This window comes from Neopsephotus bourkii, unplaced genomic scaffold (assembly GCF_033783945.1).
Source record: "Neopsephotus bourkii isolate Nb327-2 ecotype Australia unplaced genomic scaffold, CSIRO-AGI_Nbou_v1 NB_951, whole genome shotgun sequence".
Taxonomy (NCBI): Eukaryota; Metazoa; Chordata; class Aves; order Psittaciformes; family Psittacidae; genus Neopsephotus; species Neopsephotus bourkii.
In genome coordinates, this window is record NW_026901445.1 from 2,333,009 (window position 1) to 2,357,858 (window position 24,850).

Below are 24,850 nucleotides of genomic sequence, written 5' to 3' on the forward strand. Positions count from 1 at the left end.
TGCACGACTCTGCTCTTGCTTCAGTGTCAGTCAGTCAGTCTGGTCTCCAGACGTAGCTCTTCCCTCAGCCCATCAGCGTCTTCCAGTGAAATACTAGACAAAACAAGCTTACCTTATTAGGATGTGCTAATTACATTAAGCAGTTTACTTTCCATTTAGGTTTTAAATAATGTAAGACCTGCCCTGGGCCTGAAACAAAACAGCTAGAGTCAGTTAGAGCAATCAGAACAAATACTGTGTTTTACTGCGTGCAAGTAGCAGGTACAGAACTCTCAGACAAAGTCGCTGAGCAAGTCCTGGGTGCTGTAACACTGGACCTCCAGCTCTGCCCTTCCTAGGAAATGCAGTTATGGTTTATCAAACGTGGGAAAGAAACAAACCAAGCCAAAACTCAGTTTAAAAAGCCACCACTCAGACCAAGCTCTCCTGAAAGCAAAGGACTTAGACCAGGATTCACAGTCTGTTACAAGGAGTTAATTGAGGACCGCTCCATTTTAATGGGAAGAGACGCTCCCTGTGCCAGTTTTTATCTGTGTCAGGGTGCAACTTTCTATCATTCCATATTAAAGTTTAAGAAACATTTTAAGGCAGTTTTTTTTTTTCCTTCTACTCCAACAGCTTTTGGCCTCCAGGGTTCTTGGCTTATGAAGAGCACTCTCTGTAATGCTAATAGAAATTATTAACGTGAAGGGCCAATAAGAAAGGAGGATGCAGAAAAGAAATGGAAGAATTCACCATCTTTTTCCTCTTTCTCCCAGTATGTCTTTAAAGCCCTTCTAAGCAGAGGAGAAAGGAGTAAAGCAGCAGTCCAAATCATGTATGTGGCATTTGCAGCAGATGTAATGCCTATAAATAAAGTACAAGTGCTCTCACTGTAGATACCCATTTGCAAATAGCTCCTACATTCTTTTCCAATCTGCTACTCCCAATTTAGCCCCCATTTAACATGAATCACTGCCAGGCCCACCTATGACTCAATCAATACACAGTGTTTCTCCTTTATCCCTTCCAACCTTTCATTCTGCTTTACCCTCATTAGTGCTAGATGCTTCAGCTGCACTGTTTACTGTGCCTGATAAAGTAAATCCAACTTGAGAAACAAGAGACTGAAGCAGATGTCTCAAGAAAAAAAGACTTCAGTGAAAGTGCAAATTTCTCTCAAAGAAGTCCTCTGAGCACATGCAGAACAGTCTAAAGAGTTGAAGATAAAATAGTACATCACTATCATTAAAACAGCACATCTAGTTTTGAAGTCAGAATCGCTGGCAGTCACTAGTAAAATAAGAACAACATTTGATCCTTCTACATTTATGCATTTGCTCTGGTTGTATGCATGCAGGAGAGCAAGTGTCTATCACTGGGCATCAAGTATGGATAATGGCATCAGTTCCAGCAGGACAATCTAGAAATACAGGAAGCAAGAAGGTTAAGACAAATGCATCGGACAGTTACAAGGATTCTACAAAATAGCAGCCTCCTGCAAACAGCCTACAGGTTACACGTGAGAAAGGGAAGCAGACAGCAATCCTTTTGCCACAAGTGAGTCTTTGCACTAAGGTATGCACACAGGCTTGTTAACCTGGAAGCAACCAAGCATGCTCAGTTCAGACAGACTTCTTGGAAAGTGTTATTTGCAAAACTTAAGCAAATCCAGTTAGGTAAAAAAAAAAATCTCTTTAGTAACTTACAACTTGGATAGAAGACAACATCATGTTTCTTATGTTTTCATAGAGCACTAGGTGCTCATCTGTAACACACTCTTTCTGGCAGAGAAGTTTTAACCATTGTTATTTTTATAGATCACATTAGCTGCCAGTATGATATAATATTCTCTTTGAATGGTGTCAAGTCCTGCACTAATTTTATTAACTGCCTGACTACGTAAGAAGAGAAGCTGTACCTGATAACAAAACCCAATCTTACCCTAACATTAGCTCAGTTGATTGGCAGCTGACCCAGACAAGGCACTGTAGTGGTTTTGGTTGTTTTCAAGTCATGAAAAGTGGTCCTTAGTGAGTGGTAAAGAGGAAAGTAAGACATACAGACAGATCTGGTTTAACAGGCTCCATTTACTATTTATCAATTATGTTCTCTAGAGATCTGTTCAATAAAACAAGCTATACTTTGTATAATAGATTACTCCATTGCAGGTATTGCACAGGCTATATTCATCTGGGCATCATGGAAACAGATAGCAGGAAGTTACTGTCTTTTTTAAAAAATATATCATTTAGAGCAGTCAGACCCAGCACAAGAGAATACTAACCATTTTAAATGGGTAATCATTTAAATATCCACAGTCATCTCATTTCAGCACTATTGGATTAGAGAATCCAGATTATTAGTACTGTACAGACGTAAGGAAAGCCTCCTCTTCACAACACACTCCTCTTGGCTATTGGCCTCCAAAGGCATTCAGTGGGTCATCAAATGTGCTCAGTGTCTTGCTTTCAGATTTCGCTTCTGAGGCTGTTTGGGAAGATCTGATTTTGGGAGTGGGCATCTTGACTTCGCTGCTAGAGAAGATATCATCTAAAAGGGGTTGAAAAAAATTAATGTGAAGTGACTGCCAAACAGAAGTAACACTGTACATAAGCCTCCAGCACACAGCAGTGACTGCCAAGGACATTCTGTGATAAACAAATGCTTTCCTGCTGCTTGCGATTCTAGATGCATTTGTAAGGACATACGTGGGAGCTGTTAGCTGTAAGTCAAATTAAGAATATTGTTTCTTCTCAGTAGAGCAGCATAATACTTGTATTTTGTCATGTGTTCAAGCTCTCTTAAGCATTTGAGAAGTACTAATAAATTAAACCTCCACAATAAATTCCATAGTGTAAGTGCCAGATAACATCCCTCTTATCTGGAACATTAATGTCTGAGGAACCCAAGAGATCTAACTGCTGTGAGATGCTCCTGGAGAAAACAGAAGAGGAAAAGATGGTACTTGCTGGTGACTACTCATGACATCCACTAACTATGTAAGAATCTTTGATCTATAGTACTATAAAAATACAGCATACATCACTTGAGAAAAAAAAAACACAGCTAAGATGCAAGGAGAAAGACAGCTAAAGCTACCATCCTGCCGAATATTTGAGAATCTGGGCACAGTCCTGAATCAAGATCTCCCACCACTTTCCTCAATACAACCATTTTTGTTACTCATAACTAGGACAACAAAGTAGAAAAATATCATATTGCTATTAAGACAGAGTTCTCTCCTGAAAAATATAACAAGTAGAAATGAAACCTAACCCAGATCCCCTGTGCCAGCAGCAGAGCTCACAGACCTGCAATTCTTACTGTGCTTAGTGCTGCTTGCATTGAGGACCACGCTCATGGAAAGGGATGGAGCTGCTACAATACACATGCTGAACTGTTGCCCTGAGGTTTCCTGGGCACATGCAATTTCATAGCTCTTCCTATACACTAAGGTTTTAAGTTTAGGATACTCAGATTACACAGGTGGATTATGAGAAATTGAAAATTACAAGACTGAGATATGTGGATTACTAGTGATTCACAAGGCCAGTGTAACAGGCACATAATTGGTCTCCAATCTCTATTAAAAACCACAGGTTTTACACAAAGGTTAATAGCCACTTACTAGTCCAGAGTCTAAAAACTAGCATGTCAGCCTTCAGCATGTATCCTAACCTTGAGCAGAAGCCAAGCACAACGTGGTCTGTCACAATGTGCTTGCCTTTCTCTTCTTGCTATTTCTTCCACTCCAGCACATGTCTGCTAGGGATTACATGGGAATAATCCAGGACAGCATTGCAGCACAAGAGCAGTTTAGAAAGGCAGTAAAACAGAGTAATCCCCTAATGGCATGACTCCAAAGCAAGAAGCTATCACATGGATTAGCTTCACAGCAGAGGGGAAGTACGAGTGTATAAGCAGTAGAAGTATCATTCCCATTTTATAACAAGGCTTAAGGAATAGGAAAGTTTTGGCTGTCAGAAACAGTATTTGTCAATGCACAAGCTTAGTCACCATTTTGCAGACAGGTAGATCAAACATCGAGATATTTGTATCATCAGCCGTAAATTCACTGAGGAGGCTATGAGGATAAAGACCTGAGAAAGAGTTTTTCTAATACTACCACCAGAAGCCTAGCACAAAGGTAGTAAATAGTGACTAGAAGCTGTGCTAGGAAAAAGGAAAGCAGCCTGCAGCTTCCATCCTCTCCCCAAATTGTACACACTTAATGCTTTATTTGCAGCAGAAAGAATCCTAAGACAACAATATACAGTCCTGATAAAGGATCATGATACAATAATCACTTAAATCAACCCTTAACCTGAAGTACAGGTAAGTTCTGGAGCCCTATAGCTTTGGGCACTAAGAGGCTGCATATTTACAGCTGCACCACAGAACAGTCAATACTCTTGAGGAAGATCAAGTCCATCAGATACAGGGTGCTGTAGATCAGATGTGACATGAAACAACAAGTTCTAAAAGCAGAGCAGATGACAAAAGTGGACATGCAAATGACAGGTTCTGAGTGGCTAATTTTCCACGATACTTTCAAGTGGCATTCTACAACTGTTTTTTTCACGAGGTCTGGATTTTTGTGCTGAAATATTTGGAAGTGGTAGCAGGTTGGGCAATTATTTCATTTGCTATATGCTGCATGAAAAAGTGTAAATATTAAAATAAGACATTTTAACTATCCAATACGTATTTCAAATACCTTGCCTGCAAACATTTGACTCTTATTTTTTATATCAGTTGAGCAGCTTTTAAAATCTCAAGATGTTTATTCTCTGGAAAGCTTTCCAACGCATCTACAGACTTCAGTCAGGTCATTCCATCAGGCTGGAATGTTTAACAGTAGTCCAAGCAAAACAGTGATAAGTCAAATTCAATTTGAACAGCTTAGAAAGAATGATGACAAGAATCAGAGCTGGAAGAGAAAGGGTTGTTTTTTTTTTTTCTTATAGGAAAAGAAATACATGCAATCCCTATAAACATGAAGAACCTGAGCACAAACACACAGTGGGGGATCAAATGACTTCCAATATCTCCACTCATGGAGAACAAGAAAGGAGCACGCTTTGCATCATTTTGCATTATTATATGATGCTTTCTCAACAAATTATACAGCACAAACTTTTGCTTCCTGGTGTAGTATTTGTAAATTGTTCTGGGTGTACAGGGAAGTAAATAAAATCTTACAGGTTCCAAAAGAGTCACCGCAATAGTGAAGGTGGGGTGGGAAAAGATGTTAATTTCTTCATTTCACTGATTCACTTGAAAAGTATGATACAAAAAACTATGCAAATTGAAACACAGAATGTATCTCAGAGCCATGACAACATTAGATAAGTTTCTTACTCCAGAAATTTTTTTAATTCCCACAAGTGAGAAAATCCCTACAGAAGTTACACTATTCCTTCTCTCAGAAGAATTTTATATACTTTCTCAATTCTTGCAAATGCCATGCTAGTTCTACAAATCTAGGATGTTCTCATCCAGTGTTAAAATGCAAAGATGACCAAAGATTTCAGAGCAGTTGAAAAGTTAAAAGAAAGTAAAAGGTCCTAAAACATCTCTGATAAATGCAACTTAGGACAGTATTATGAGATTTGCAGTAAGACTTACCCATTTCATCATCAAATATGGATTTTTGTTCCATCTTTTTCTTGGTCTTCTTCTCTTTTGGCTTTACAGTGAGATCCGCAAAAATATCAATGTTGTCATCAAACAGGTTGGGTTCTGGCATTTTCTCTTTTGCTTTGTTTATTGGTTTAGGTGCCTCAGTAGCAAATATATCATCCTTGGAGCAAAGCATAGAGAGACTGTCAGTACACACCACACAAAGGCAACAGTTAAATTATCTGTACACAGAGCTGAGATGTTTAGAAGACTGACAGCCTTGGGCTTCTCAAACCCAAAAAGTTTAAGTCCCTTCTCCCTGTGGAGGACTTGGTATAAGTGCCTTAGTATGGGACTTCGCACAAGTCAAGTACAGCACACAGAGGCTTGTATCAGTTGCCCAGCCTGCCAACTTTATTCCTTTTGAGAAAGAGTTATTTGAGCTGTTGTATTGACCAGACAGCTAACAGGTAAGAACCACATACTTTATTACTCTGAAAAAGGTCATAATCATAGGTATGCTGTCACAGCACATTCAGTGATGTGCCTGCTCTGTGTTAAGGCTCCATTTTAGTCCACTCTTAAAAGGGGTAAACAACTAAAGAAACGGTTTCTATTGCTCATTAGCAAGCATGACTGACAGTTTACTTCACTGCCCATCCTTACACCCCAGGAACTGGTTTAAGCCTGTGTTTAAGTCGGGGGGTTTGCATATGGCCCTCAGGATCAAAAACACCAAGGTGTCAGGCTCAACCACTACCTCAAAGATATCTTGAACAGTAGAGTCCACAGCTTGCCGGACAGCAGATTTCAACTCCTTTTTTCCAGTTTTCTGACAGGTGAAGAGAGAGCCTTCCTCTTCCTCCAAAAAAGATACAGAGCTGCTTTTTGTTGAAGATCTTTGCTGTACAGGTTGGAAGAGATCATTGCTGTCCTGATCACCAAGAACAGACAAATTAGGCTTTTTCTCCCTACCCTTGATGGGTTTGTTAGCCACACTGTTTGGCGTTTCCCCCTTTAACTTTGATTGCATTGCTGGTCTGGATGTCAAGCTGCTTACAAAAAGGTCTTCAGATTCAAACAGATCATCCCCTTGGTCTGTGGATTCTGGAGGAAGGAGTTGGTTTGTCCCAGCAGACAAAACACTGCTGTGAGCTGGTAGCAACAAGCCAGATAGAAAGCCATTTTCCTTGGATGCTGCTTCAGTAGTGAGAGGCTCCTTTATGTTCACTACTGCTGATGTTCGTTTTGGTAGAGACAACTGCGGTTCTTTAGCACTGTTCACCTCCTCATTCTCTTCAGACTCCTGGGCAGCTAGGCGGCGGGCCATTCTGCTAGGAGGTCTTCGTTTTCCTGAAAACTTGATCCTGGACTGTGAGAAAATAATAAAAGCAGAAGAGTTATACAAAAGGGTAAAAACCCTTACACTTCACAGAAGACAGGTTAGGATTCCTATTATGCTTCCCGGTAGCATTTTACCTTCACAACATTCCAATTAACATGCATTACACATTTCATACTAGCACACTGAAATGGAATTAACTACAACTTATGCTTACAGCTGTGGTTTAAGTAACTTATAAAGCAACATGTACGTTTAAGCAAATGCTCAGTTGGGAATCATAGAATCATAGTTAGGGTTGGAAAGGACCTTAAGATCATCAAGTTCCAACCCCCCTGCTATGGGCAGGGACACCTCGCTCTAAACCATATCACCCAAGGCCTCGTCCAACCTGGCCTTGAACACTGCCAGGGATGGAGCATTCACAACCTCCCTGGGCAACCTATTCCAGTGCCTCACCACCCTTACAGGAAAGGTTTCCTCCTTATATCCAGTCTAAACTTCCCCAGTTTAAGTTTTAACTCATTACCCCTTGTCCTATCACTACAGTCCCTAATGATGAGTCCATCCCCAGCATCCCTATATGCCCCTTCAGATACTGGAAGGCTGCTATGAGCTCTCCACGCAGCTTTCTCTTCTCCAGGCTGAACAACCCCAACTTGCTCAGCCTATCTTCATATGGGAGGTGCTCCAGTCCCCTGATCATCCTTGTGGCCCTCCTCTGGACTTGTTCCAACAGATCCATGTCCTTTTTTATGTTGAGGACACCAGAACTGTACACAATACTCCAAGTGAGGTCTCACGAGAGCAGAGTAAAGGGGCAGGATCACCTCCTTCAATCTGCTGGTCACACTCCTTTTGATACGGCCCAAGGTACAGTTGGCTTTCTGGGCTGCAAGCGCACACTGCCGGCTCATGTTAATTTTCTTATCGACTAGCATGCCCAATCCTGAACAAGGAATGCTGAGCACGCACATGGATTAAGGCTATATGCAGAAGCAGCATGAACTATTCATTATCAGCTCAGCATCATCCATTCTCCCCATTTTTCAGAAAGGGGAAAGATGGACAAGTGGGACATTCAAGTTCAGACTAGTTTGCAACAAGGTTCATAAAAATAACCTAGAACTTTTGATTTGCTGCCCTCTGATCATGTCACAGCAGATGAAATTGGGGTATGAAAGCAACAGCACTCACTAGTAGAGAGTCACAACATAGGTCAGCAAGCCACTCTACTCCCTCGGCATTAGGTAGTACCTTGCTAATCCAGGGACTGCTGCAGTACAGTTAGTCTGTGCAAGCCATGACTAATTAGGTTTTCCATTTAATTTAATTTTATGCATAGCCTGCTGTAGTTCATTCCACTGCTGCTTTTAAGACACACATCCTTCCCTCCCCCAAGTTTCCATTATAGCCTCTAACATATCCTACATGGACAGGAGTATTCACGCAGGTAGTTGAAAGAGCGGAACAACTTCCTCTTCCCTTTTGTTAATTGCAGTGTTGGAGTAGGACAATCTGGATGGATATGCTTTAAAACAGCTTAAAGAAGCCATATGCTTTTGTCAGAACCATTGTAGGAGCATATCTGCCTTCACAGCGTGGGGTTGTACTGATCAGAGCATGGCTGAAAAATAGGAAAATTATGACTGAAGGGAGATCCACTTGAACAAAATCTGATCCCAGCTCCACGAACTGTTCTTTGAAAGGACAGACAGAATTCTGGGTAGGTTGCTTTGCTTCAGCCTTTGGAGAAAAGTGCATTTGGCCATACATAGTTACAGCTTAAACTCAAACTTGAAAGACCGAATAAGTAATAACATGCCAAAATTAAGACATGTAATATGAGCCACAAAAAGACATTCACTGTCGTTACTGAGATGCTTCTTCTCAGTTTACTCTGTAAACAAACAAGCATCAACATTCAAGGTTGACCTTATGTACCTTTAGGAGCTCCATTATTTTGCAAGCCTATCTATTTAAAAGTATCATGATAGAGAGGTTTGTCTGTTGTGCAGGACAGACTGCTATTGGAAACAACTTTGCCTACATGATAATGCCTTAGTCTGACATACAAGCTTCAAACCATTTTACGCTAAGGAGTCATGTCAGCCACTGTGGTGACAGCTGCTGCATCTTCAAAAGTCATCTCTGCTGCTCATCCAGTAATGAACAGCCCCAGCAGCATTAAAGAATCAAAAGATAAGATTGAAGTCATCTTGTTCAAATCCCTGCTCTTGGCAAACCCAAGACATTTATAAAATCCTAAGCACCCAAACTGAAATTTAACTACGTGGTTTGGGGGTTTTTGTGTTTTGATTTTTTTTTAAGAAACACTAAACCTTTAAGTAGAATATGCTCTGCAGTCCATAAAGTGAAAGGTATGAATAAAAAAGCCAAAGTGAGTCAGAAGGCAGAGATCTACCATGTCAAAAGCTGTAACGTTTGTTTTGATTTGGTTTTGTGGGTGTTCTTTAAAAACGAACTTTTTTGTTTGAAAAAGAATTGGGAGTGACCATCCAGAACTGGCTGAATGGCCGCATGCGAAGAGTTGTGGTCAATGGCTCAATGTCCAGCTGGAGACCAGCAACAAGTGGTGTTCTTCAGGGATCAGTGTTGGGACCGGTCTTGTTCAACATCTTCGTCGCCGACATGGCCAGTGGGATTGAGTGCGCCTTCAGCAAGTTTACAGATGACACCAAGCTGTGTGGTTCGGTTGATACCCTGAAGGGAAGGAATGCCATCCAGAGGGACCTTGACACGCTTGTGAGGTGGGCTGATGCCAACTTTACGAAGTTTAACCATGACAAGTGCAAGGTCCCACACCCAGGCTGCAGCAATCCCAGGCACAGCTACAGGCTGGGCAGAGAAGAGATTCAGAGCAGCCCTGCAGAGAAGGACTTGGGGGAGTTGGTTGATGAGAAAATGAACATGAGCCGGCAGTGTGCACTCGCAGCCCAGAAAGCCAACCATATCTTGGGCCGCATCAAAAGGAGCGTGACCAGCAGGTCGAAGGAGGTGATCCTGCCCCTGTACTCTGCTCTCGTGAGACCTCACTTGGAGTACTGTGTGCAGTTCTGGTGTCCTCAACATCAGAAGGACATGGTACTGTTGGAACAAGTCCAAAGGAGGGCCACGAGGATGATCAGGGAGCTGGAGCACCTCCTGTAGGAAGACAGGCTGAGAAAGTTGGGGCTGTTCAGCCTGGAGAAGAGAAGGCTGCGTGGAGACCTCATAGCAGCCTTCCAGTATCTGAAGGGGGTCTATAAGGATGCTTGGGAGGGACTCTTCATTAGGGACTGTAGTGATAGTACAAGGGGTAACAGGTTAAAATTTAAACAGGTGAAGTTTAGATTGGATATAAGGAGGAAGTTCTTTACTGTTAGGGTGGTGAGGCACTGGAATGGGTTGCCCAGGGAGGTTGTGAATGCTCCATCCCTGGGAGTGTTCAAGGCCAGGTTGGACAGAGCCTTGGGTTGCATGGTTTAGTGTGAGGTTTCCCTGCCCAAGGCAGGGGGGTTGAAACTAGACGATCTTAAGGTCCTTTCCAACCCTAACTATTCCATGATTGTGTGATCCAGGACAACATGACATTTTTATCCTCAGAGGAGGTAAAGGTCAATGTACAGGAGGGTTGTGTTCTTGATATCTCACCACAGCAGGTGTCTGTAACATACGTTGTAGTTAAACCTAGAGAGATGCCTTTTTAATGTTTTTCAGGTTGGTGTTTCCTGGGACAGGACAAGATGCTAAAATTTTGTGCTAAAATACCTTTATAGGGAAAATCACTGTATTTTTGGAACGTGGCTCAAAAAGGCACAGAATTGGGCATATGCAGAGTTAAGAATGTAGGAGGCTTGATTTTCTTTTCAGTGGCCCAAGTGAGAGGGGATTAGATTTCCACACCCCTATTTCGATTCAGATAGACCACGCTCTTAGCGGCACTTGCATACCAAAACACAAGGTCCTGCATGAAGACAGATTGTGTTTTTAATCTCCCTTTCTATCCTCCTAAATACCAAGGTTACCTTATTTGCGCTGTGCAAGGTATCCGCTTGCATAGGCTGATCAAAGCTTACACCCAGCTCTTCATTGTTTCCTGCAGCAGAGAAGGCTTCGCTGTTCTGTACATCCTTGGCCTCATGCAATGGAACTGGTAAGGGGGACTTTACACTGGAGACCTTAGGCATTGCACCAGGCAGTAAGGCTGCAGGGTTAATAGCTAAGTTAGCCTATAGTGCAGAGAAAACAAAAACACACACACACAAAGAGATCATGTTAATACTGCTTAAGAGCAAGTGTGGCTTCAAAGAAGCAGCAAGAATTCTCGTACGCAGGCATTCAAGTTCTACAAGTGCCTGGTCTTTCTTACACCTATGCACTTCTGCATCTCACATGTCCTCAGCCTCACTAAGTCTGCAGAGTGCTCAATACTCTGTGTAAGACCTTCAGGAACAGCACGGCCACATTATGTCAGACCAAATTCCTATGTAGCTCAGTATCCTGGCTGGGGTCAATGGTTCTGACATTGAGAGTGGTATCGTGATATTGACAGTTTAGTCATTTCATGTCAGAAGAGGGACGTAACCAAACCCCCAAGCCCCTAAGAGTCTCTTATCATAGTTAAAATAGTGCTGAGAACAATAGGAGGTCAAAGAGAAGCCCACCCTCTGCTCCCAAAATACAGTAAATAGTGATACTGAGAATCAGGTCTGAAACAGGAGAGGAAATAATGTTAAACATGCAATGCAAAAGCAGTAATAGAATATATGCCACTTGAAAAAGAAAAAAAAAATGCAAAAGCAAGGCAAGGAAGTAAAAAGATTTTGTTTCAGGGAAAGCCATCAGTGAGGCAAGGAGGACTTTTTCTTGAAAGTCAAAATGCCAGGAAGGTTAATTACTTGTAGCTTTTCAATCCGAGATGAGGGCTCTTTGGTTTTAATAGGAACAGGACCTGCAGACTTCTGAACAAAATTACACTGAATTAAACAAGTGGGCAAGTTGATATCAACCAGACTGTAGTTTGCATTTTAATATATCTATAGAAAGCACCTCACTGCTTACCAATTTCTTCTGAAGATACCTTGCTATCATATTCTACTGCCAGAGCTACAGTCACTCAATTTTCAGCTTCAGTGCCCCACATGCCATAGCCTCATCTTTACTGTATTTCATTCCACCCTCCAGTATTATACTTTGCCATAGTATTCCAACAACTTACATCTTTTCTCCAGGTCACACACACCATGAGTCAAATCAAACTGTGACAGCTACCTCCTTGCTTACTCCCTCCCCATGACCCTCTGAAGCCACATTGCCAGATTATGGTATAACTTTTTCCTCTTTGTGACAGGCTATATAATAGGATCACAGACTTCAGTGAAGCCCACATGGAAGCTGAGAGCTACAAAAATTGTACCTTTCAGCCTGCAAGGAAAATAGATTCAGTGAAGTGAGTGCTCCTCTATAGAAAGTAAGCCATTAGGGCCAAAAATTAGACTAGTCTAAAAGAGCAAGAGCAACTGTTTAGTCTGAAGACTTGGGTCAATTCTAGGACTCAGAGATGAACCGAATCAGCTAGGGTGCTTTTCCCAGAGCTTGCTCTCCACGAGCTTATAGTCTACATGGTTCTGTGAGCTGGGCTGTACTACTGTGGGTGTGACTGGGCAGTCAGAAGTCCTGCAGCTCTGTGGTAACTGAGGATTCAAGGGTTAGGACACTGGTTTGAAGCTCTTGATAGCATGATATTGGAATCCTAGAGTCTGAGGAGATGGTTCTCCACTTACATGCAATGTGGTGCTCAGATGAACCTCAGACAGGCTGAAATCATTCCTATACCAAGCTGTCAGTAGCTACAAAAAAAAAACCAAACCAAAAAAACCCACAAACAAACAAACAAAAAAAAACAACAAAGGAAGACAAGCGTGGTTCTGCACTTCAAGGAGTACTTCACCATAAGGAGACAGCCTAATTACTAGCCCTACAGGCTTGCTCTGTGTTCCTCAGCCCAGAGAGGAAAAACAACACCCACCCCCATGATGGAAAGCTAATCTCCTACAGATGGAAATCCACCAAGCAGCTCTTGTGAGGCACCAGCCAGAATTTAGATCCAGGCTGCCTCTCTCAGAGATCCTTGGTTCTGCAAGAATAAGGACAGGAGTAGGAGTCTTGTTTGCTCATCAAAAGTCTTCTAGATAAGATTCTCAACAGCCACAGATTTGTGCTGCATGCCCCAGTATCCTTTCTGAGAAAGGATATATACTTATAAGGCTTATACTTTAAGGATCACATCAATTCCAGCAGACACTGGCCCTTCAAAGAATGAACAACAACCTATTTTCAGTCCAACTGGACCCAAGGTGTAGTTCTTCACTGCCTTGTATTTTGCCCTTTTAAGTATGTGGGCAATGAATAAAACTCTGTATAAATAGCATTTAAATTTCTTGCTAGTAACAGTGCACCTACTGATAAGTGAAGAAAAGTTTGACCATGCATTGCCACTTTGAGCCAGTGAATCCAGACACTAGTTTTGATCTTTTCAAGAGACTTATTTAAAACAAAATGATACCTCTCCTTTTTCTTTGCCTTCTGTTCAAAGCACAAGATTCAAGTACTTGCCTCTGTAGTTACTGCCTTTAGAGCTTCATCTTGTTTGGCACTTAGAGCATTTTCTAGGTTACTGCTTTCCAAGGAAGGTCCAGTACTGGCCTTAAGTGTTTTCTTCTCAGGTATTTTCTGAAAGCATTAAGAGCACAAGTCAACATGAATCAGGTAAAAAGCATAGTCTGCAGATCAAAAAAAACAAAACAACCAACCAACTACAGAAAAAAAAAAAACACAACAAAACAAAAACACACACAAAAACCCAACAAAAAAACACCCCCCAAAAAATCATAAAACCAAAAAGAACCAAACAAGCAAAACTTTTTGAAATCTTGCTTCTATCTGAAAACTAGCCACATCTTTTAACTCTGCAATACATAGTAGGCATTGCCTTTTGGCTCTGCAGTGACAAGGGCCTTACACTCCTCTATTCCTTCTCAACCTTTTCTGTCTATGCAAATGATAAGTGAAAGTTTCAATAAACTTCCAAATGCATATGTATTTCATGCACAGGACAGCAGGGAAAATAAAAGCACAAAGCTAGCTGAGGAACACTGCTATTTTTATGTTTTCAAGCAAACAGGCTCCATATATATAGCTGCCAAGTACTAATTACTTAAGATCACCCCTTCTACAGTACTCAGAGAAACCATTTCCCAGAACTATTGCCAGTTTTCTAGCCTAACTTCTAGCTACAGGCATGAAAATAGACTAAACTGAAATTTGGCTTCAATTGAGTCATACTATGTATATTAGAGTAGCATTTTAGAATGCATGTTAGGACTTTGAGCTCAGACCACCCGTTATGCAGTCTGGTTCATTACTGCAGCTGCTAATCCTCTAAAAACCACCCAGTGCACACAAGAGTTTTAATAGTGCATTCACTATCTTAAATCAAACCAACCTGCAGACACTAACTACATAAGTCAGAGAGCAAGGCTCATCAATCACACACGAACTACAGGGAAATAATATTTGCAAGTTAAACAGTAGAACAATTAAACAATACAAACTCTAGTAATTCTGCTCTGGTGTGTACGCTTACACTTAAAGCTAGTCCCAGTGGTACACAGAAAAAAAAGAATCCAATCCTCTCATCCCAGCTTTGGGAGACCTAATGCACCACCCTATTCCCTATTTCTTCAGGGTTACAATGGCCATTTCTGTTCTTCCCAAAATATTTGAGAAGTCACTTCATTTCTTGTGACGATCCATATAGAAAAAAAAAAAAAATCCCTTCCATATACTTCTTTCCAATGTCTTTTATATAAGCCATTTACAGTAGAGGAACTGATACCGGAAGGTTTGTTTTAGCAGTACTGAAGAGATCATCCTCATCATCATCTCCAAAAAGCCCTCCTCCAGATGACAGCTTCAGGATATGGTTTGCAGACTAAAGTGACAAAACATAAAGGAAAGACGTATCACAGATCACACATCTCCTTCAGGCCATGATGCCTGAACTGATATTAGCACAAGGTCCTCTCTGGAAATCAGTGATTTCTAAGCAGTGTTCGAACAAGGAACACCAGTACGCTTCACACTTCAAAGACTTCTTAAATAGCAGGTTCAGAAGAGGACTTTGAACTCACCACTGACATCTTGGGGCTGGCAAAGAGGTCAACATCTGGATCATTGTCCTTCTGAAGTTTGTGACTGAAGAGGAGCTCTTCATCTTGAAAGACTCCAGTGCTTGTAGGCCGAGTACTTTTCGCAGAAGCCTGGAAGGAGAGGAGAAAGGTCCACACAGTAAGAAACTCCTTCCTCATGAAGGTTACTAGCCTAGTAATAAGGCAGGTTACAATTTACCTGACGTTACGCTACAACCCAGGTAACAAAAATACAGCTTTAACTGACAGTTATGTATTTTACTTTGACCCAATTTGCAAAACTTACAATAAAAGTATTTGTATTCACAGTTCAATTTGAGGAGAAGACATTAACCAAAAATATATCTGTGTCTGCTGACCTGAGACCCGGCTCCTACTATTCACCTGTAAAGCTTCCTTAGAAGGAAGGAAAAAGTTTTCAGTATAGTAAGGTTTATATTTCAGTAAGACTTTTATGCATTTTGAATTTTTCAACTGAGGGTTTAGGACAGAAAAGTAAGAGAAGAGAATGGGGTTAATTATTTTCCTAAGCTATTTTTTCAAAGAATAAAATAAAAAACAAAATAATAAAGTGGAAGGCCTATAAAGCTATTTCTGTTGCTAGATTTCCCATTCCCCTGCCATTAAAGCAAACACACCTTCACAATGAAGAACAGAACATTGTCTGCCTTTGGTAAGAACTTGTACTTTCAAATTTGCTGGGGGTGGGAAGGTTGACACTCAAACATATCACCTTATCAGTCCTCCATTATCTGGCAAACCAATCAATATCAGCTGCTTGGACACCAAAACCAATGCCTTTCTATATCAAAACCCAGGTCACATTTTTAAAGCCCTCCAACTGCTTTTTACACCCTGATACTTGAAAATCTAACATACATCTAGAAGGATCCATTACTTGAAATGCATATTAAGCTAAGCGAGGAAAATAGTAGCACCTGTCAGATTTGCCTATCAAAAAGATTAAGTTCCTAAATTACCTACTCTGATTTTTGCATGAATATGTATTTCAGCACCTTAATCACATCGTGACTTACATGCTGACAGCTGAGTACTTTGAGGAAAGATTTGAACAGATTTGTATCTTTCCCAAATGCACAGGGCAGATATGGCTTCTTGCAACCATCACACAGGTGCCCCCCAAAAACCAGACAACATACATTCACAACAAGTCAATAAATACTCAAGCTAACTATCTGTTTTAACTCAGAAGCAGCTACAAATAGGGATAATTCTCCAAGAGCCATCTATTTTATTCAGTTCCAAAGACTTCTGCATGAAGTGTGTATAGCCTTCAGGGTTGACAACTTTACATGGTCACAATAAGATGATTAAACCTTGTGGTATGCTTTAGTACACCATATGTAGTATGTATTTTTTACATGATTCGGACCTTATAGAAAAAAACTTCGTACATCTGCATCAAGTAGAAACAAGAATACTGTCATAGATTCAAGGATATTGCTGCTGAAGATTTGAAGTGTACCTCTTGATGGTATATGCTGTATCAGGAAAGCCAGACAGCAATATGGCAACAGGAGTCTTTTTCAAAGAAAGTGAACACACATACTTGAAAAACAGAACACAAACTAAGATGATTCTTGCTGAAGCTAAGTCTGCAGGTGTATATCCACCAAGCAAACTGCAACAGTATAAAGAAAATAAAGGTATAAACCACAAGGCTTCAAATTCCACATCCTTCTACTTCCTAGTACCTCTGACCTTGAAGGGAAACTATGAAATCAGTTCTGTACAGCAGACATCAAGTAGCTAAATCAAAACATCTGTACAGAATTTGTTTTCATATTAAGCATGCAGCAAAATGCTTTCAAGTTCATGGGATGAGAAAATTTACAAAAGGATTCAGGATCATGGGGAAGAGTAGGAATAATTTCCCACCCAAGAATCAGAAGTTTAGGAATACAGAAAGATTAGCCTCCATGACATGAAGAGAGGGAAGGGTAAAAATAAAACCTTGCTTAGAACAACAGAGGTAGAAATACTATTTCCTAGCATTCAAGATTTTCCCTAGACTCACCACACAGTCTTTCTGTGCATTTTTAATGCCATCATTGTCTTCCAGTCTCTCCTCTTCCTCCTCTTCCTCAAACAAGCTTAACACTTTCTTAGCTTGGGTCTTGACATCTTTCTCCCGGGCAGGCGGTGATGTTGCAAACAGATCTGAACTACTGCCTGGCTCTGAGGATGCTGCTGCAAAAGGCTCCACCAAAAAAAATATTTAAGACATCAGCCTTGATTTAGTCTGCCCCCAAACCCTCTAAGCTTCCTTGGTTAAATGCTAGTAGTGGTCAGAGTTCTACAATCCATTACCAAGCAGACTATATTTGACTAATTTTTAAGTAGACAGAATAGCAACATGCAGATTAACAAGACACAGTAGATAAAGAACATACTTTATGGCTTTCAAGGAGACACAAGTTTCCTCCTTTACGCTACACTGTAGCACTGTTGATAAGCCACTTCCTGTATAAGGTTTCCTCCTCCTCAGTGTGTCAGGTTGCATGAGCACCACAAAGCTGCATTAAGCAGTTTTGCCATTATCTCCAAGGTATCTATTCGTGCAACTTGGGACTCTTTGGTGTGGGGAGCATTATCCGAACCTTAAATGTACTCAGGAAAGTGCAAAACATGATAATTACTCTGGAAATTCATCAGCTGGTAATTCCCCGACGCTTACTCTGTAAAAACCATGGCCAACGTTAAGTTCTGCTAAGGCTTCTTCAGGAAGAGACTCAATAGTACACCTTAACACTGTTCCGTAACAGTGTTGCCCAAGAGACATTCATAAGCCTGAAAGCCACAGCTACCAACACCTTCCTAGCTAATCACAGTACATTGTATCCTCCAAAGGCAAACTCTGCTCCTGTGAATAAGGATTACCCAACCCACTCCGGAGGTAAACAAACACAGATCCTCTCAAAGAGAAACAAAAAGAAAACAAATCAAAACCAACCAGAACTCACCCGAAAACAACAAAAAAACCCCAAACTAAACACCCAAGCACCAAACCCAAACAATTCATTCATGTACTTCAGTTGGGAAACAACTTCTAAATGCCATTTAAGAATTTGCCGTTTGACTGACACGTAATTTTGCTAAATGCAGACAGTTATACTCTCCCTGGCAACAGAAGAGGCAATCCAGAAATATAATTCTGATCCAGAGCACTACTGTTAGATTATTGGGTGTTGTGGTTTTTTTAATGAACCTTTACCAAACTTCAGATTAATGTAAGAAAATCCCTCACTTTTTCCTTTGTTTGCTGCGCTGCAACATCTGTTCCTCTAGGCACAGCAACTGCTCCAGGCTCTTCTAAACACCACAGTGTATCTTCTACCTGGTTAGACTTTACTGCTCTATCTGGCAGATCTTTCTTCTCCTCCTTTTCTTCTTTATTAAATAAAAGTGGTTCTTGTGCTGGTTTTACTTTCTCCTGCAAAATTAAGAAAGTGTTGGTGACACAAAAGTGGTGGGTACATAAGTAGTATACACTGCTGTTGGACAGCAAAGTCTCAGTGGGCCTCCTGCAGGGATATGCTTGCATACTTGCTTGACTTCTACTTTCCTCCCATGGGACATTCTGGTTTGTGACTTTTGATTTCTAGTACTACAGGCTCTTCAATCTGGTTGCAGAGTAACAGGGAACAGTTGCAAGCTTAGCGTAGATGCCCTCGGAATCTTGTCTGGTTGGTACACCATTTGGTACACAAATGACTGCCAGCAGCCAGACTGTAGCTTGCCTGTTTATTCTTCTACTCCCAAGCCTATTATCTTTCTGGGCCAGGACAAGTTTTCCTGGGAAGCAGAAAGGCAGGGCAAACACACGCAAACACACACACGTGCAGGAATTCCCACTACAGATACAGCTGTGCTAAGCTTTTACCTCTTTTACTCTAAGTTCCAAGCAAAACCAGACAGGTAGTAACTATGGGATAAGGTCCTAAGCACCCTCTACAGAGGGCCTGTAAGAAGCCTGCAGACACATCTGAATCAGCTTGTGTTAAAGTGATACGAAGGGTGAGACCCTAGCTTCAGTCAGCCTTCCTCTTAATAGTATTTTATGGTTAAAAGCTCTCAAAGCATACTCAGAAAAGACTTTTAGCATAAACCAAACAGATTTAGAGTTAGCGGTGAAGAAAATCTTTAAATCTCTTAGGCTGGTGGTTTTACATGTAAGAATTCAGTCTGCCCTGTTCCCCTTCCCAATTTGCTAGAACTACCATTGTCTAAACCAAATTAGACTTATATTCAGTACCTAAGAAGGTCTAACTACAAAAGACCAAGTGTTCTGCATTAGTTTTAAAAGAAAGGGGAGATACCGTTGCAGCCTTAGCAGCTGAAGGAAGTAGTGTTGATTGCGAGCTGAAGAGCAATTCTCCATTAATAGCATCATCTTCAAACAACAACGACACCTTCTGTGCCTTTCTTTGGCTGCAATGAGAGAGGGGAAAATGGAAGATTCAGTGCGAAAGTTTCAGAAGCCATGCCCTGCATCTGTTTAAAAGTATCATTTAGGACCATCATTTGTATTGTAGGATAGCAGTCTCACTTGGCCTTCTGCAGTGATCTGCTTGCAGACTTGCACCACAGACACAAATGAGGTAAAGAAGCCCAGCCCTGTCCATTCCTACTCACACAGCTCTACTTCCTCCTCAGTAACAGTAGCAAGGGACAACACTTGCAATATGCCTGGGTTTATTGGGTTTTCAGGGTGCTGCAAGGCTGCTCTGAAAAACTGTTGTCCCCTTGCCCCCTCCCAGACTGTCACCTCTCTTTAGTAATTGCAAATAAATCCTCCTCTTCCTCTTCCTCAAAAAGGCTCGTCTTCTTCACAGCTTTAGGCTGACTGACAGTGCTAGCTGGTTTTGCAGGATCCTCTTTTCGGTCATCTTCAGAAGGAAGTTTAGCTGGCTTGGAGACATTCCAGTGCTCCTTAAAAAAATAAGGAACCCTTAAATTTTCTATTGTCTTGGCCATCTCAACATTTTTATGCTTTGCCCAGCATAAAGCCCAGTAAACCTTTTCAATCAAATCTTACTCCTCAGTACCTCCTCATCACTGCTGAATAATAAGCTGGAGGCCTTCTTGAGTGGCTCTGACTGTTTTGGTTTATCCGCCAGGGCTTTTTCCTGTTGCTTCTTGGCAGGTACCACACCAAAGAGATCCTTAAAATAAAATACATTAAAAAAAGATAGATATATATTAAAAAGAAAAAATAAAAAGCCAAAGCCACAATGAAAAGCTTACTGAGAAGTCATCAGCATGCAAGACACTGTTGCCATCCATTTCTCAGATGAGTAGGATAGAGAAATGGTGTTTTGTGAACCCTTTTGGAAGATAATTTCAAGTGTGATACAGTATTCTGGTTCAGGGAATTCTACACACACATCATTTGATAGACCAGAAACTTGTAAGCAGACAGCGCGGTTTTGATCCACAGACTCCCTACCATAAGGCTCCACCAGCAGCCAGCAAACACCAAGCATTAATTCTGTTGCACAGCTGTTAACACAATGAAACACTGTTTCTACCTCTACAAAATGAATAGAGAATGAATCCTACTCAAGAGAGGAGAGGCAATAAGCAACTGAACCACCACCACTGGGAAAGAACCAAGACTTTTCACCAGAAGACACTCATACAGACAATAATACAGGGATCAGAAAATACAAATCCATATGTTGACTTCACCCCTTAACATTTATTTATGCTTTTCTCCATGCAGGTTGAACTTCAGTGCCATAACACAACCTTTATGGCAGATACCAGAGACCTTACCACATTACCAAATGTTTCACTATCATGACAGTTGCTTCTGAACAGCCCCTATACAGAAAGGTGAAAGCAGCCCCCTCCTGAATAGGAAAAATTTATCCTAAGTTTGCAGAAGTCTATCTTACAGCTCTGAGAAGGCCTCCTATTTGCCTCAGATTTAGACTATGAAAGATCTTTGGAGGGTGTGTGGGAGGGAGAAGAGGGTTGTACTGGGTTTATGTGGCAAGGTTTTGATAGTGGGGGAGGACAGGCAGGGCTACATGGGTGGTTTCAGTGAGAAGGTGCCAGAAGCTTCCCCCATGTCTGGTAGAGTCAATACAGCCATTTCCAAGAGAAACCAGCCACTGGTCAAGGCCAAGCCCATCAGCAATGGTGGTAGTGCCTCTGGGATAATTTTTTTAAGAAGGGGAAAAGTTACTGTGTAAGAACAAATGTAGCTGGAGAGAGGAGTCAGGAGTGACCCTGCAGACACCATGGTCAGTGAAGAAGCAGGGGGAGGAGGTGCTCGAGGCACCAGAGCAGACATTCCCCTGCAGCCTGTGGTGCAGACCATGGCGCAGCAGATCAGATCTCCACCTGCAGCCCCTGGAGGAGCCCACGCTGGCATAGGAGGATGCCCAAAGGAGGCTGTGACCCTGTGGGAAGCCTGCTGGAGCGGGGTCCTGGCAGGAGCTGTGGCAGCATGGAGAGAAGAGTCTGTGCTGGGGCAGGTTTGCTGCAGGACTTGTAACCCCATGGGGGACCCAAGCTGGAGCAGTCTGTCCCTGAAGGACTGCACCCCATGGAAGGAACCCATACTGGAGCAGTTCATGCTGTAACCCATAGAAGGGGCTCTACATTGGAGCAAGAGAAGAGTGCGAGGAGTCCTTCCCCTGAGGAGGAAGTAGCAACAGAGGCAATGTGTGGTGAACTGACATTGACCGCAGTTCCCTGTCCCCCTGTAGGTGTAGGGGTAGAGGTGTTTTTGAGTTTATTTCTCATTATTCTACTCTCATTTGATTGGTAATAAATGAAACTAATTTTCCCAAGTCAAGTCTGTTTTGCCCATGACAGTGGCTGGTGAATGATCTCTCCCTGTTCTTATCTTGACCCATGGACCTTTTGTTATATATTCTCTCCTCTGTCCAGTTAGGGAGGGGGAGTGCTAGAGCAGCTACGGTGGACACCTGACATCTAGTCAGGGTCAACCCACCAGACGGGTGAAAAAGGGATAAGAAGAGAACTAATTCACTTTTTCACTAATTCAGTTTAAGTTCCTCGCACAAACTGTGCTCTGGTCTGTTTCTATAGTAGCAGCCACAATTACACACTGAAAAGCAAGAAAAGGAATTCACCAACCATTACACAAGAGAAGCAAGAAGTTATTCGTGTGGCTAGATATCACAGGCCATGATAAATAGCTTCTTGAAGCTCGTATTTCTTCTATTGCTCAGTGTTCTCTAGTCCTATCAGAAGGATAATGTCCTTCACGTTTAGGTTCAGAGATTATATGCCCTGACTACAGAATATCAAAAATGACACCAAGAACTTGCAAGAGTCTCTGCTACCATTCTTCTCCATAATGCTGCCCACATGCTCAGAACTGGTACACAGTGCAAGATTCATTTAATGCTCTAATTTAGTGCTTCATTTAGAAGCTTGGTATTGTAAACTTCTGAATATTTCCTGCTGCATTTGCAACAGGCTATGGAGGAGGGTTCCCATATAAAGCAAATGTCTGGAAGGGGTACTTACCTCTTCATCATCATCAAACAAGGACAGCGGAGCTTTTGTCAGGGACTTGCTGGTGGGAAGAGATGTAGCTTTGGACTTCACAGTTTTACTTGATGAAAACAAATCCTGTGCAAACCAAAGAAACATCACTTTGCAAAGCAATGTTATACGTTTAAGAACATTAAATGGGACATCCATGTTTTTCTTTTAAAAGAAAGAAAAGTGTTTAGTGTGCTTGTGAAGTAGGGAAAGATTGTCTTATTTGGATGTACCAATCACCTGCAACTCCATGAGGACTGCCCTCAGCTTTGCGTATTAATTACTAGCTGGAAGTCAAGGACACAAGATTAAACATATGCAAGTCTTTCATGATTCTTGCTCTTGATTTGCTCATCTTTCCCATCTTCAGGCTTTCAGATTTTGCCTATGCATAAATTTTATGCACAATCACATTGCTATCTTTAAAGATAGGGAAAACATTCCCAGACAGGAAGAAACTTTCAGGATTGCTCCTTGTAGCTGCATGGATGTCACAGTTTCTAGTCCTAGATACAAATAAGGAGTCCCCAGATATAAGTGGACTGAGGTCAGTGTGACTCATATCCCAAGGATTTCTGTAGGGATTTGTTAAAGAGGTACTCACTTCAGAATCCTCCTCATCAGAGAAGAGGCCTCTCTCTTTTCTTGGAGGCATTTCAGAAGGCTTGAAGTCCTCACCTGAAGACAGTTGACTCTTTAGGACAAAAAGACACTGCATCAGCACCCGTTTAGATTCAGTAAGGGCAGGCACATCATATAATGCTTTTTATGGTGCATGCTGCTGGCAGCGCCTCAGCAGTTGAAGGGACAGAACACAAGCTTGTTACCCAGGGCTGAAGTCCAAAACTCATGTGCTGAGTGAGCTCCTCACATGCAAACAGAGCTATGCACAAGTGACTTGCAGGTTTTACCATAGGCTGCCCCTCCACCATCCTTCTCAGAAGAAAAATATATGCAGGTGCTCATGCCAGGCCCCCTTATGAGTTAAATTAAAATGTTTCTTTTAACAAGCTGTGCTTCCTAAAGGAAAAGGGCAGTTTGTGCCAGCCATCATTTCCTGCATTAGCACAGCACAGCCCCAGCCTGCCACCAGCTATATTGCCATTAAATTCAGAATGATTCCAGACCAAAGCATTACTGTCAGCAGGCTTGGAGGATAAAACAGTCCTCACTTCCTGACAGGGCAGTAGTGGTGCTGCTGAATCAGTACTCATCCTCTCCTCTCGGAAAGCCAAGTGCTACGAGATCAGAGCAATGGCTTTGGATGACCTCGCACCACTCTTGCTCCACTGACCATAGATACTCTTGCACTGCACCAAAAAAAGAAGCTAGCTTTGATTCTTGTACTCAGCTGCTTCTTGCAAGCCAATATGGTGAAAGTTCTACAGCAATTTGCATTAGACAGCCCCAGCACTGTATGTTTCTCAGTGCAGAGGGGAGAAGAGTCACTGTAGCTCATTATGGTCAAATACTCCTTGGACAGCAAATATGTATAAAGTGAGTACATACAATCTCTGCCACAGAACTGAAAAGCATCACTGCTTTCCCCAGGACACTGCTCTGAAATTGCAAGTGGACTGGGCATTAAGGAGGCTCTCATAATTCTATACATGTGTCCTCAGGATAGCATTTAGAGCTTTCTACAGATTAAGAGTTTTCAGCTGAAAAACAGCTTTTTAAACACTCCAAAGCATTGTGTATGCTTAGGTAGAACTGTGACATCCACCTTCCTCTCCCACAATATATACAAGCAATGGGTTACCAGTCAAGTTGCTATTGGCAGTTGGTATAAGTCCTGACACAGTTTTCACAGCACAAAACTGTGACACCAAAGGTTCTTAAATCAGGCTGGTTTCATTTCAGCATGAACTTCATAAACATTTTTTATTATCAGAGGCTTCTCATTTTGCTTTCATTTTAATCCCTGCCTCAATAAGATTCTTCCAATCACTGCCCACATGAGAAAAACCTCAAATAAAACCAAAGTTTGAGAAGAAAAATGAGTTTAAAGACCCTTGAAGAACCTAGCTCATGGAAGACCCTATGAACCCAGTCCTTTTTCACAAATACGGCACTTCCATAGTGTTGTACATAGAAAGACTACTTCCACTGCAATAGTAACTTTTTTTCTAAAACCTCAGCC

General features: G+C 41.7%; 1 protein-coding gene across 4 annotated transcripts in view; it reads right to left on the minus strand.

The window, feature by feature from the left end:
• Positions 1–2,051: 2,051 nt before the first annotated feature.
• Positions 2,052–24,850, minus strand: part of LOC133215068 (WASH complex subunit 2A-like) — a 37,438-nt gene continuing 14,639 nt past the window's right edge. For 2 of the 4 annotated variants that reach the window (XM_061358783.1, XM_061358782.1), the window contains 14 exons: positions 23,312–23,401; positions 22,690–22,794; positions 20,229–20,345; positions 19,949–20,112; positions 19,500–19,611; positions 18,428–18,613; positions 17,198–17,380; positions 15,142–15,270; positions 14,847–14,942; positions 13,565–13,681; positions 10,975–11,178; positions 6,365–6,976; positions 5,611–5,785; positions 2,052–2,532 (listed from right to left, as the gene is read on the minus strand). In XM_061358783.1, the coding sequence (XP_061214767.1) occupies positions 2,396–2,532; positions 5,611–5,785; positions 6,365–6,976; positions 10,975–11,178; positions 13,565–13,681; positions 14,847–14,942; positions 15,142–15,270; positions 17,198–17,380; positions 18,428–18,613; positions 19,500–19,611; positions 19,949–20,112; positions 20,229–20,345; positions 22,690–22,794; positions 23,312–23,401 (2,427 nt within the window). In that variant the 3' untranslated portion in view covers positions 2,052–2,395. Of the gene's footprint in view, positions 2,533–5,610; positions 5,786–6,364; positions 6,977–10,974; positions 11,179–11,847; positions 11,911–13,564; positions 13,682–14,846; positions 14,943–15,141; positions 15,271–17,197; positions 17,381–18,427; positions 18,614–19,499; positions 19,612–19,948; positions 20,113–20,228; positions 20,346–22,689; positions 22,795–23,311; positions 23,402–24,850 lie in introns of all 4 variants that reach the window. The other 2 variants (XM_061358785.1, XM_061358784.1) reach the window with 2 other exon arrangements.